Source organism: Culex pipiens, chromosome 2 (genome assembly GCF_016801865.2).
Source record: "Culex pipiens pallens isolate TS chromosome 2, TS_CPP_V2, whole genome shotgun sequence".
NCBI lineage: Eukaryota > Metazoa > Arthropoda > Insecta > Diptera > Culicidae > Culex > Culex pipiens.
Window position 1 is genome coordinate 64,361,991 of NC_068938.1, and position 12,629 is coordinate 64,374,619.

At 34.1% G+C, this 12,629-nt stretch overlaps 1 protein-coding gene across 4 annotated transcripts in view; it reads left to right on the forward strand.

Moving 5' to 3' along the window:
• Positions 1-12,629, forward strand: part of LOC120421711 (zinc finger protein chinmo) — a 152,326-nt gene that overhangs the window by 86,510 nt on the left and 53,187 nt on the right. For all 4 annotated transcript variants that reach the window (XR_005606010.2, XM_039584958.2, XM_039584957.2 and 1 more), the window contains exon 3: positions 5,541-5,823. Coding sequence is in view for 3 of the 4 variants with exons in the window: in XM_039584958.2 (XP_039440892.1) it covers positions 5,709-5,823 (115 nt within the window). In the remaining variant the exon portion in view is untranslated. The remainder of the gene's footprint in view (positions 1-5,540; positions 5,824-12,629) is intronic.

Below are 12,629 nucleotides of genomic sequence, written 5' to 3' on the forward strand. Positions count from 1 at the left end.
ATTGTTTTCTTTTGAAAGAATATGACACTTTGTGATCATTTTTATTAATTTTTAGGTTGAACAGCAACTAGGACCAACAAATCCACTCAAAAAAAGTAAAATTTAACGGTAAGTCAGCACAGTTTTAAGTCTTTAACCAACACACTAAAAAGTTAAAACCAATGAAAAAAATTGCGAGTTGTGTATCAAAGATACCTTTTTCAAAACTTATTTGATATCAGCATGAAAAGCATTATTTTTTCTGTTACAATTTTGATATTTTTTTTATCAGATTCAGATTTCTATTTGATAAAATAATAACAATTTTTGTTATGCAATCAATCCATATAAATAACAGTTTTTGTTATTTTGGTGCTCCCCATCCACCGGTCAGAATAACAAACCTTGTTATTCTATTGTTCTGGATTCTATGTTATTAGTATGTTATTGAAATAACAGAGCAATAACAATTTGAGTTATTTTTCGAACAAATCTTTGTTATGGAAATTTGTTATTTTAACAACTAATCCGATCATCCCAATAACGGATTTTGATCTTCTCACAATATCAAAAACTGACCTTCTCAAGTTATTTCCGTCTGCTCGGGTAGCCCGCTCGGCTATCAGAGTGATGTAAAATGGATGGCCTTAACGGCTGAATTATTACTTTTTTGCAGTGTAATTTTACTTTAATTTTTGCGAAAAAGTGCAGTTACACATAAACCGATGCAAATTTACATTCAAAATTCTAACACCAACATTTATACATTGTTTATTACATAAAACTATACGTAAGGTTTTAAATTTTCTGAGAAATGTACCTACAACAAACAAACTTACATAAAAAAGATGAAAATTTGTCTTCGCTGATGTTATATGTCCCAGTTTATGATGTAAAATTATTCATTTGTCTAACAAAAAACTGTTCCATCGATTTTGTATTAGAGAAACTCTCTACGAAGTCGGTCTTTTTTTCGATTTTTAATTTTTGTATTTTTTAATCTGACTGAAACTTTTTTGGTGCCTTCGGTATGCCCAAAGAAGCCATTTTGCATCATTAGTTTGTCTATATAATTTTCCATACAAATTTGACAGCTGTCCATACACAAACGATGTATAAAAATTAAAAAATCTGTATCTTTTGAAGGAATTTTTGCTCGATTTGTTGTCTTCGGCAAAGTTGTAGGTATGGATATGGACTACACTGAAAAAAATTTTACAAGGTAAAATAATTTTTTGGTGATTTTTTATTTATCTTTTTGTCACTAAAACTAGATTTGCCTAAAACACTATTTTTATATTTTTTTTTTCATTTTTTGATATGTTTTAGAGGACATCAAGTGCCAATTTTTCAGAAATTTCCAGGTTGTGCCAAAAATCTTTGACCGAGTTATAAATGTTTTAATCAATACTGATTTTTTCAAAAAAACGAAATATTGGTCGTAAAAATTTTTCAACTTCATTTTTCGTTGTAAAATCGAATTTGCAATCAAAAAGTACTTGAGTTAAATTTTGATAAAGTGCACCGTTTTCAAGTTAAAGCCATTTTAGGTAACATTTTTGAAAATAGTCGCACTTTTTCATTATTTTTAACTATTGCACATGTTTGCCCACTTTTGAAAAAAATATTTTCGAAAAGCTGAGAGAATTTTCTTTTTTGAACTTTGTTGAAGTTTCTGAGATATTGCCATGCAAATGTTTAAAAACATGAATAGTAATGTTTTCCAAGTCTCACCCAAACAACCCACTTTTTTCCAACTTCGATTTCTCAGCAACTAATAGTCCGATTTACAATGTTAGAAGATGAAACATTCGTGAAATTTTCCGATCTTTTCGAAAAAAATATTACAAAAAATTTGTGAATCAAGACTAACATTTCAAAAGAGCCTAATATTCAATATTTTTAAATGTTAGTCTTGGCTTCTAAGCCTTTCAATTTTTTTTCAAAAGTGGGCAAACATGTGCACTAATTTAAAAAAAGTGCGACTATTTCCAAAAAGTTACCTAAAAATGGCCTTAACTTGAAAACGGTGCACTTTATCAAAATTTCACTAAAGTACGTTCTGATTGCAAATTTGATTTTACATCGAAAAATGAAGTTGAAAATTTTTGCGACCAATATGTCGTTTTTTTTTTTAAATCAGTATTGATTAAAAATTCATAACTCGGTCAAAGATTTTTTGCACAACCTGGAAATTTCTGAAAAGTTGGCATTTGATGTGTTCTTAAACATATCAAAAAATGAAAAAAATAAATAAAAATAGTGTTTTTTTGCAAATCAAGTTTTAGTGATAAAAAGTTAAATAAAAAATCACCAAATTTGTTATTACCGTGTATCATTTTTTTCAGTGTAGTCCATATCCATACCTACAACTTTGCTGAAGACACCAAATCGATCAAACAATTCCTTCAAAAGAAACAGATTTTTGAATTTTCATACATCATTTTTGTATGGCCAGCTGCCAAATTTGTATGGAAAATTTTATGGACAAACTAATGATGCAAAATGGCTTCTTTGGGCATACTGAAGGCCCCAAAAAAGTTTCAGTCGGATTAAAAAATACAAAAAAAATCAATGACTGAAATCTGAGAGAACTGCCTATCAGGAAAAAATGTGTGTTTTTACATCAGAACCTGGTGAAATTTCATAATTTTAATGTGATATTTTGTTTAAGGAATTTTTGGTAAAATTACATGAAAAGCATGTAATTTCACAATTTTTTTTTTGCGGGGAATAAAAGATTTTGTATTAGGAAACAATGATTAATTTTACAGTAGTAATCTAGTAACTGGTGAATTGGTTTGTTTTCAATGTAATTTTTTTGTGACTGTAAGAAATACTACAAAGAGGAGATGTGATTTTACACCTTCATTTTTTTTTGCCTGGAACACCATAACCACTTACATAGATGGTCTATTATCTTTTGTATTTCCCTCTGTTCATTTAGGTAAAATTACATAACAAAAATGTAATTTTACACTTTTTAAACACTTTAAATTCTTTTCTAAGTTTGCCATTACCACTAATATAGAAAATCGCTCATTAACATTACATTTCAGAAGAATACACAGTTAAAAAAGTAGTAATCCAGCTGCGTGTAAAAGGCCTGGGTGTAAAATAAATATTGCATTATTTTATGCAATTTTATGTTATTTTACACCCTGAAATATGTAGCCCGTCAGTATGGGAAACCTACTTGACCGAAATGTCAAGCTCATATATCGTCGCCATCGTGCTAACTTGTCGTACGTGCATTTTGGGCCAAATTGAGTTAAGAACGCCATTTTGTGCAGCTCATAATGCCCCACCTTTTGACCTTCACAGATCCCCAAAATTCGATTTCAATCCTGAGATATTCAACAAAAACCGAAAAAACTCCGTGCATTTTTGTCACTTTACATATGAAAGTAGTTTCAATCTTGTCGTGCTATCTTGTCACTCCATGAAAATTGATGTAAGTGCGACAAAAAGCCAAAGGGATTTCAGGCCAGGAAAGTCAGGATGCGTTTGTCGCACGTACAAGTTAGACTACCGTAAACATTTGTAATTATAACTCGGGACTCCAGCAACCAACTTCAACCAAACTTTGGGACAATGCACAGAATGATGAGCCAAACAAAACGTGTTTGTTATTGTTTACATTGCGTGCTCTCGTTTTTGTATATTCAAGGTCAAACATTAAAACGCGTTTTTCTCGGAACGTCAAAATGGCGGGTGCGACAAGATAGCACGACGACGTCGATATGCGTTTATCCTTACAGCGATTCATCGGTTTGATGGCCGAGTGGGCTAAGGCGCCAGTCCTTACTGTTGGTGTTGGGTTTTGAATCCCGTCGGTTGCAACTTTTTTTTTTGTTTTTGCAAAAATGTACATGCAGTGTGTAATATTTGTGCATGCTTTTGCATGCGATTTTGCCATCGGATTTTTTGCTGTGTAAGCTTAGCAAAATGAGTTCAGCTTGTTTGAGGAAGCTTGAATTAACAATCTAACTAAATTTCATAAAAATCTGGACTTTTTTTTCTGAAACAAACTCCTTTAAACTTTCCCATTGTTCTAGATTAATGACAGCCATGAGCTTCACAACCTTGTGCAACAGCAGTCCACCTCTAATCGTTCAAAATCTTGCAGGAGGAATAACTTGGGAGAAGGGAGCGGTTCGTCCTTCCCAAAAAAAGGAAAACAACCCCTTAACCGTAGAAGATGGGGTGTAAATTTTACGTTTCCCCCCTCTTGAAAACAGGGCGATAAAATGCAATTTTATTACGGAATATTACAGTTTTTCCAGGGCGAAAACCGTTAAAAAGGCCCACCTCAGTTGCTGTGAAGGGGAATGTTGGTTAGCGGCAATAAAGTTGCAAGTGACAAAATGCCAATGGGTTGGGTCGTAAAATTGAAACACGGTGCGCTTTTGGGACGAAATTTGAAAAATCGATAGCACAACATTCCGAACCTCCCCCGCTTGATATAGATATCAAATTGAGATTTATGCTGCTCCAGGTTGGTTCAGGTTCAGGTTCCATTTTTGCAGAACGCCAGCTCATCCATATGCAACGACTGTGACGACGACGTTTGTGTACATTCTCAAGCTGGGAGGGGTCACCTTCATCACCCCAAATCTTCTCCAAAACCTCCCCCTTCTGCCGCTGCAGCAATATCCCTAAGCTGCAGGGGATTTTCACTTTCACTTGAGGAGCAAAACTCGCCCGCCCCAAGAATACTGCATAATACAAGTTTCCTGAATATAAACGAAGACCCGCGCTGCCGCCGCTCCACGTGCTGCCTACCTTGCAGGCGAAGGCAAAAGTGGATCGATGCAGCTTAGCAAACAAACGAAAATACGCAGACGACCTGCCTCCCCCCCAGTTGGTAGGGGCAAGTGCTGCAAGTTTTATGTGGCAGCAACACACCGGCGGGTTTATGTATGCTTTACATAGGAAGGCACGGAAAGAAGTTTTGATTTTTGAATGCGAATTTGTATTGATGAATTTGAAAATGATGTTTCTTGTATTATAAATTGATTTCTGAACGATTATAAATCCTAAAATGATCAGAAATAATTAATTTTAGCTTGTTCAAAATCGTTAACAAATGTTTTCAACACTAACTTAAATATTTCTTTCCGAGTTTCCTTGTCAAAAGAAGAAAACCAAGCACGCAGAGAAAAAGCATTCGGTGTATGCTAATTTGGGTAGAGAGTCGTCGTCGTCGTCTTCTTTGGGGCACATTCTTGCTGCTGCTGCCTTCTTCCAGGTCAAGGGTCGTTTGTGCAATGGGTAAAGTTTGGCCACCCTTTTTCGGAGAGTGGGCAGATCCGATGGGGGGTGGGAGCTCGTTATGTTGGGGTTCATTGCAACGAGGCAGTAGCATAAAATATTCAACGGAAATGGCAGTGCTGCGTTTTGGGACGAGAATATCTGAGCAGGGGGAAGTTTTTTTAAAAGGATTGCGACGTCACTTATTTTGTTTATTGGTAGGAGATGTTGTGCTTCGTTTATATTTTAGATTTATTGAGTTATTTTATGTTCTAATAATGATTTAAATTTTCTTTTCTTCTTTCTAGAATTCCATCACTTCCCACCCCCTTCTTCCTGGCATCCCGTGTTCTGCGCCGCTGCAGCCGGCTGCAGCCAAAGTGGTCAAGCTGAATTCGCCACCGGCCCTCCTCGGCAGCACCAGTAGCAATCACCACCTCATTCGCCATCCTGCGCCAGCAGCCCCCTTTGCCACGATGGATCAGCAGCAGTACTGCCTCAAATGGAGCAACTACTCGTCGAACCTGGCGGCGGCCTTCTCCAACCTGTTCGACTCGGCGACGCTGACGGACGTCACGCTGGTCTGTGGAGGTGAGTGTCCAGATTTTTTTTTAAGTGGGGTAAATTGAAATTTTCCGAATTCGTGAATTCCGATTTGGCAAAAGTAAAACACTTTTGGTTCAGATTTTGGGTGTTGAAACAAAATATGGAAAATTTCGCTAGAAATGAGAAGTTTGGTATTGCTGTCGCAGAATGAAACAAAATAAACTTTTGGTCAATGTTTTCAACTATCCTTCAACCTTACTATTGAAATAGAAAAGAAAAACTATAGCAAATGATCAAGATTAAGATCAATTAGAAAATAAGACATTCTTTAGAATTTAAAACACAATAAATATTAAATTACACTTTGATAATATGGATTTTGATGTTAAATTCTTAAAACTATTTTAATTGAAATCATGAAGTTTAACACGCTTTGATGCAATACAATTCTCACAATCATCAATAAGGCCATTGCAAACTTTATTTCAAGTTTTTGTCCTCCCCCTTCCCCTTCCCCTTACAAATCTAAAAAAAACCAGAGGACCAAAAGATAAAATTTTAATTGAACAATTAATTGTGAACTACTTAAAAGACATTGAATACGTTTATTTAGGTTTTTTTTTTAAAAATAGGGAACATTAAGCCTTTTTGACGAATTTCGTAAATTGATTGACATTACGTAAATTAAGAAAATAAATGTGTTTGCCCCATGCTTCAGTTGACTATGTTTGAGGGACAAACTTTTTAAATTAAATTTGTACCAGCCTATATTTGAGAGCGAAAATCATAAAATACCACTTGAAATAATGTTTTACTATGATTTGATTATCTGAACACTGTAGAGATTTTTCATTTCCGAAAAATCAAATAAGTACCCAGTAAAAAATGTCATAGTATTACCCTGGTTAGTACATTTGAAGAAAACAAAAAAAAAAATTGCATTTCTTAATATTTTTTTCCAAAACAATAAAATTTTCCTAAATTTCGATCAAAAGTACATATTTTGAATTGTTAGTTTTGAATTTATTTTTAATAATTGAAAAATCTGAATTGAAATAATCAAAACAAAATAAGACAAATGCAAAATTGAAACAAATTTTTTATTTCTCTCCTTTCAAAATTTTCTCAAAAATCGGTAAAGGAAAAATATTTCTTGCTCAAACGTGATTTTTTTTCAAAAAAAAAAAATTATGGATTACCATTAAGAACGCATTGCATAACTACTATATTTGCAGCTTTTCTATGCAGTTGACCTTTTTGTGGAATTAAGTATCTTTTTTTGGCACTTTTTCAGAAACCTTCTTCTTTTTAACTCGGTTTCAACTTAGACTTATGAATACCCGATCAGACGGTAATAACTAAATTCATGCCATTTCAATAACAAATACTGTTAAAATAACAGAAAGTGTTATGGAATATTCTTGCAAAATCCATTTTTGCATAAGAGTTCAATAACAGTTTATGTTATCATAACAAAAGTTGTTATTGGTCTGGTATTGTGTGAGAACCAAAACAACTTTGAAATAACATTTTTTGTTATGGAAGAATAACCCCAATTGTTATTAGGATGATCGGATTAGTTGTTAAAATAACAAAAAATAATAACAAAGATTTGTTCGAAAAATAACTTAAAATGTTATTAATCTGTTATTACAATAACAATTCAATAACAAAAAAATCATAACGGCGAATAACAAATCTTGTTATAAATAACAAAAAATGTTATTGGCCTAGTATTTTCCAATATCAAAAAATGTTATTCCGGCGTTATTTCCGTCTGCTCGGGTATTGTTTACAAATTAAATCATAATGATAAAAAATCAAAATTAAAAATGATGCCAAAATTTAACAAAAAGTTGATTTAATGTTCGCTGTTCAACATGAAAATAATATTCTTTATAAATTATTTTACAGAATTTAAAAATACGATAATTGTGTTTAATCAAAAAATATTTTGATATAATATCCAAAATATCAGCGTTTAAAAGTTAAAATTTCATGTGATTTTTTAGGAGTCTATCTGTAACCCATGGAAAAATTGGTAATGAAATTGATTTTTTTTAAGACTTGTGGTTTTGTCAGTAAACAAAACAGTACTTCTGTGTAAATTTTCAAGTGGCTTTTATCCGAAAAAATTTATGTACTTTCAATAGTTTTTGATTTTGTCCCCCCCTCTTTTCAAAATTGGCCAAAATCAGAGGCACACAATCTTTTGTTTTTTTTTCAAGAAACTCAAACTTTTATTGAGAATCGAATTGAAATAAACAAAAAATTAATCAAAAGGCGTTTTCTGCTTGAATAGCAGTTTAAAGCTTGTCTGTGATCGTTTTAAATTAACTATAATTTCAATAACATTTTTATCCTCAAGAAAGCAAAACAAAATTCACGATAAACAAAATACTTGAAAATAATAAATTTATAAAAAAAATAAATAATTACAAATCAGCATTACTGGTGCGCAATGGATTTTATTTTTTTTTACTAAAATGTTATGACAACGGCTAACATTTTATGTACAATTTATAAAAAAATATAAGCATCGGCTTTATTTCATCAGATAAGAGTCCAAGCATTTTCTCTTTGTCTTAAAAGTTGTTGTTTCAGCTCCTTTAAGTGGTTTAGAAAAATTAAATGATTTTAAAAGCAAATATGAAAAAACATACATCTGATAGCAAAAAACTTAATTTCAATCATTAGGCTATTTTTCTAAAAAAATGCTGCAAACACCAAATTGATCAATAATCGGTGATAAATTTAATAAAAGTCAAATAGAAAGTTTTGCAGTAAGAAACACGGCGTGGCTGGAACAAAATATTATAAACCAAGATACCTCATCGGAGATTTATACGTAGAAAGTTGTGTTTTACAGGCCTGAATTAGAATCTATAAATGTGGAAATATTTTATCGGTGAAAATTGCGTTTTTCAAAATTTTTAGGTTTTCGATTTTTGGTACGGATTTTTGATTGGTTTGGCCTTTAAGGTGGATCGATCTTTAAAAATATTTTTCGTAACCAATTTGTAGAGAATTCTCTCACCTTCAAAACGCTTTGTAGGGTTTGTAAATCCGTTTTGACTGTCAAAAGATATTCCACTTAAAAGCCAACCATATTTTGACTGATTATTTAGTGATAAACATGGTCTCAGAGGTTCAAGATCAAACGAAGTTCGCATAAAAGATGGATGTCTTTAAAGTGGAATATCTTTTGACAGTTAAAACGGATTAACAAACCCTAAATAGCGTTTTGAAGGTGAGAAAATTCTCTACAAATTGGTAACGAAATATATTTTCTAAAAGGTCGATCCACCTATAAGGCCAAATCAATTAAAAATCCGTACCAAAAATCAAAAACCATAAAATTTTGAAAAACGCAATTTTCACCGATAGAATATTTTCATATTTATAGATTCTGATTCAGGTCGGTAAATTATTTTTTGTCTTTTCGTAACTGGTTTTTGTGTATACGTTTTGGGGATTAAACACATCACTAATTATTGTTTAATGATTTTCAATATCTTTTGTAGCATGTTTTTTTAATGTGGTTTGAGATTCTCTTTTCTTTTGCTAAGAAAGACCAACATTTAACGTCTTCAATGGTGGACTTTTATTGCAGTACATTTTAAACATGAATAACTAAAACAAAGTACAAAGAAATAATCTTAAGAAGATGAAATTTTTGTAAATTTATCGAATGTCAGAGTTTCCTCTAAAAAATAAATTTTCTGAAATTTCTGAAAAAAAGAACTTTGAGTTTTTTTATTTTTGTGGCAGATAAATGAGAATGTTATAAAGTCAAATAATACCCTTGCAGAAATGTTTCTAAATTACACTCAGTTATTTTTTAAGAATCAAATATTTGAGAAATTTCCTAAAACATTACAAAAATGAAAGGTGTGAAATTTTAAAAAAGTCGTTCAAAATGTTAAAAATTAATTGAAATTTGTAAAAAAAAGCCTGTAGCCAATTCAAAGTTCGTCACTCTGGTCCAGGACATCGCAAGTCAAAGCCCGATATCCGGCAGACCTGTCGAAGTCTTGTGCGCGTCAAACGACGACATGACACGTTGGCCGACGTTGACATGTCACATCCTGTCCAGACGGGTTGGACACGTGGGCGGCTCGCTGATAAAACGCTAACTTGTTCGCGGAAGAGAACCTGGCTTCGGCCGTTAAATTTAGCTTGAAACAAACCAGCTCGCTTTAGAACCTGGAGGGGGGAAGGTTGAAGGATTTTCGAAGGATTAGACATTTATTTAAAATTTTTATTGTGTTTCGCCATGAACACGGAAACCAGGGGTGGTGTTGTTGGCGGTCGCGCACCCTTCGCGAAACTGTCATCGCGGTTTGAAAAGAATTTTTCATATACCGTTGGTTTTTTTGTTGTTGTTGTTTCGCTCCTTTTTTTCGGTGGGCAGTTTTTGGTCCACTTCCGGTGAACCGGTGAATGTGTGACGCGTGGTGAAAGGGTTTATTATGGCGCTCGTAGTGTACAGAGATATGGTTCGCGGAAAAGCGGTTTTTGTTCTGACTGGACTGGCTTGTTGTCAGCGAAAGGAGCACCGAACATAACTGAGCTCGATGGTGACAATCGCGGAAATTAATTTTTCTCGCACATCCCAGTTGGATGCAGAGGATGGATGGTTCTAGGCAGGGTTGAATTCAAAACATTTTTTTCAGTTTTTAACACAAAATTCAGAAAATTTACTTCTGTTGTGTAAAATTCAAGTCAAAAGTAAAAACAGTATTCTCAGGAATATTAAATTGACTCCTGGATTCCGAGAACTCACGACCATCCAAACAAGTCCCAAGCCTTCAAGCCACCAGCATCACCTAGCATAATTGAGCCGAAAGGATTAAAATTTAATAAAGTGCGTGTGACTGTGTGTTTGGGCGGCACTGTGCACAGACACTTCAGTACGTGCCCATGACAATGATTGCCTACGCAAACATACAAACAAGTTCGTGTATGAGAATCGTTAGAGGATGTCACTTTTTTGGACACGTCCTGTTGAAATGAAGAATAATGGCCGTTTTGAATTGCCGCTTAGTTTATTAAGAGGAAAAGGCACTTGTTTTGACAATTTTAGTGCAGTTTTTCTAAATTGGATGAATTTTGATTAGTTTTTTCAAGCTATTCGTTACATCTTTCTGGAAAGACCTGACCAAAAATCGATTCCCCAGAAATATGCCACCAAATCCTGGCCCCCAAATAAAACATAAACCATGTTCCGCCAAAACCAGGCCACAGCCCGAAAACTAAACCTCTGCAACTCCGTCAGTAACAAAGATCGGTTATGTACAGCGGAAAACCTTCACCGCATTTTCCCCGGAAAAAGCGCGTGCCCCGTGCGCCGTGGCAGATTGGAAAACAATTTTCTGCTACAATGATTTAGGCGAGGAAAGCGAAATTTATTGGCGGTCTGACGGCGGGCAGGGCATTTCGGTGCTGCACACCGGAACCAGCGTCCGGATCCGCCCACCGAATGTTCGATTGTTTCCAGAGGCTGCGCCCCGGGGAGGGAAATTCCTGCCGAGAATGCTGGAAATTTTAGCAATTTCAGCGATTTCTTGCCCCGCGCGCCTCGCAAGATAAATCTCGTGGATAAGGACAACTTGGAGGGAGGGGGGGTGGTCTTTTTGCTACACAATGGCTCAAGCTCAAGTTTTCTTTTCACCCGTTTTTCCCATCGATATTTCTTCAGCGGAGCTGCAGGAGGAAAATTAAGGGTGGGGAACGTAATGATGGCCTGTGAAGAAGGAAGGGAGGGGGTTGATCACCGGAAGGAGAACGCAGGGGATGAAAAACTTTCTAATCATTCTAGCTTGACGAGCGCCGTGAGACGAAAAGAAAGATTCCTTTTCCTCACTGGGGAAAAGCTCGGCGATTGTTGCTACACAAAGACACTCATTTAGAAATGGTGTATTTTAGAGCGAAAAGCGCTGGACATGGTGGCACCTCATGAATTACTTATTGAAGAAAAAATCACATTATATCCAAAATTTATTGAAGATAAAAAATGAAAAGCATTTTATAATTAATACTTTCGATGAGAAAAATAAAAACCTGTTTTAAGGAGTTTTATGTGCTCATAGAAAATATTGTTTTTAAAGATATGCAACAAACGGTCGGAAAATACTAAAAATGCTTTTAAGTTATTTGTTTTAAGTTTTCCCTTTCGTTATTCATGAAAAGTTCTGAAATAGTTTCAGGGAAAATGATCAGACTTAAACCTTTCAGGCCTGATTGGTCATATATGACCAAAATATCAAAATTTTCAAAACTAGCTTTTAATTTTCGTATGGCCTGAAAGGGTTTAATACGATTTTTTGATTTTTCTATGGTTCAAATCTTTTCTTCAATTTTGTTGAATTTGCATAAATTTTATCATTTTTCTGAGATCTTAACCAATATTATTTAATCGTTTTGGGCCGTTGTAAATATTTTTCAAAGTTTATGTCGCCCCCTTCAAAATTGGTCTGAAAAATCAGTGGGCAATCAAAATATTTTTCCTAAAAACTTCAAAATTTCCATGAAACTAGAAGTCAAATCAATTGAAGACAATCTAAAATGCATTTTTCTGCATTTGTAATCATATACAGCATGTTTGGTCCTGTTTAAAAATGTTTTGAATTTGTATGAAATCTCACCGCAAAAATTTTATTTTTCGCAAAAACTAAAATTTTCGTCAATACTTAGATATTTTGGAAACTAATTATGGCAAAACAACTGGACAGGTGTATAAAGCATTTTTAAATACCCCCCCCCCCCCCCTCCCCACGACTTCGGTCAGAGTCAAGGGACATAAACTTCAAAAAATATTTGTAACGGCCTGAATTAAAAAATATTTCGAT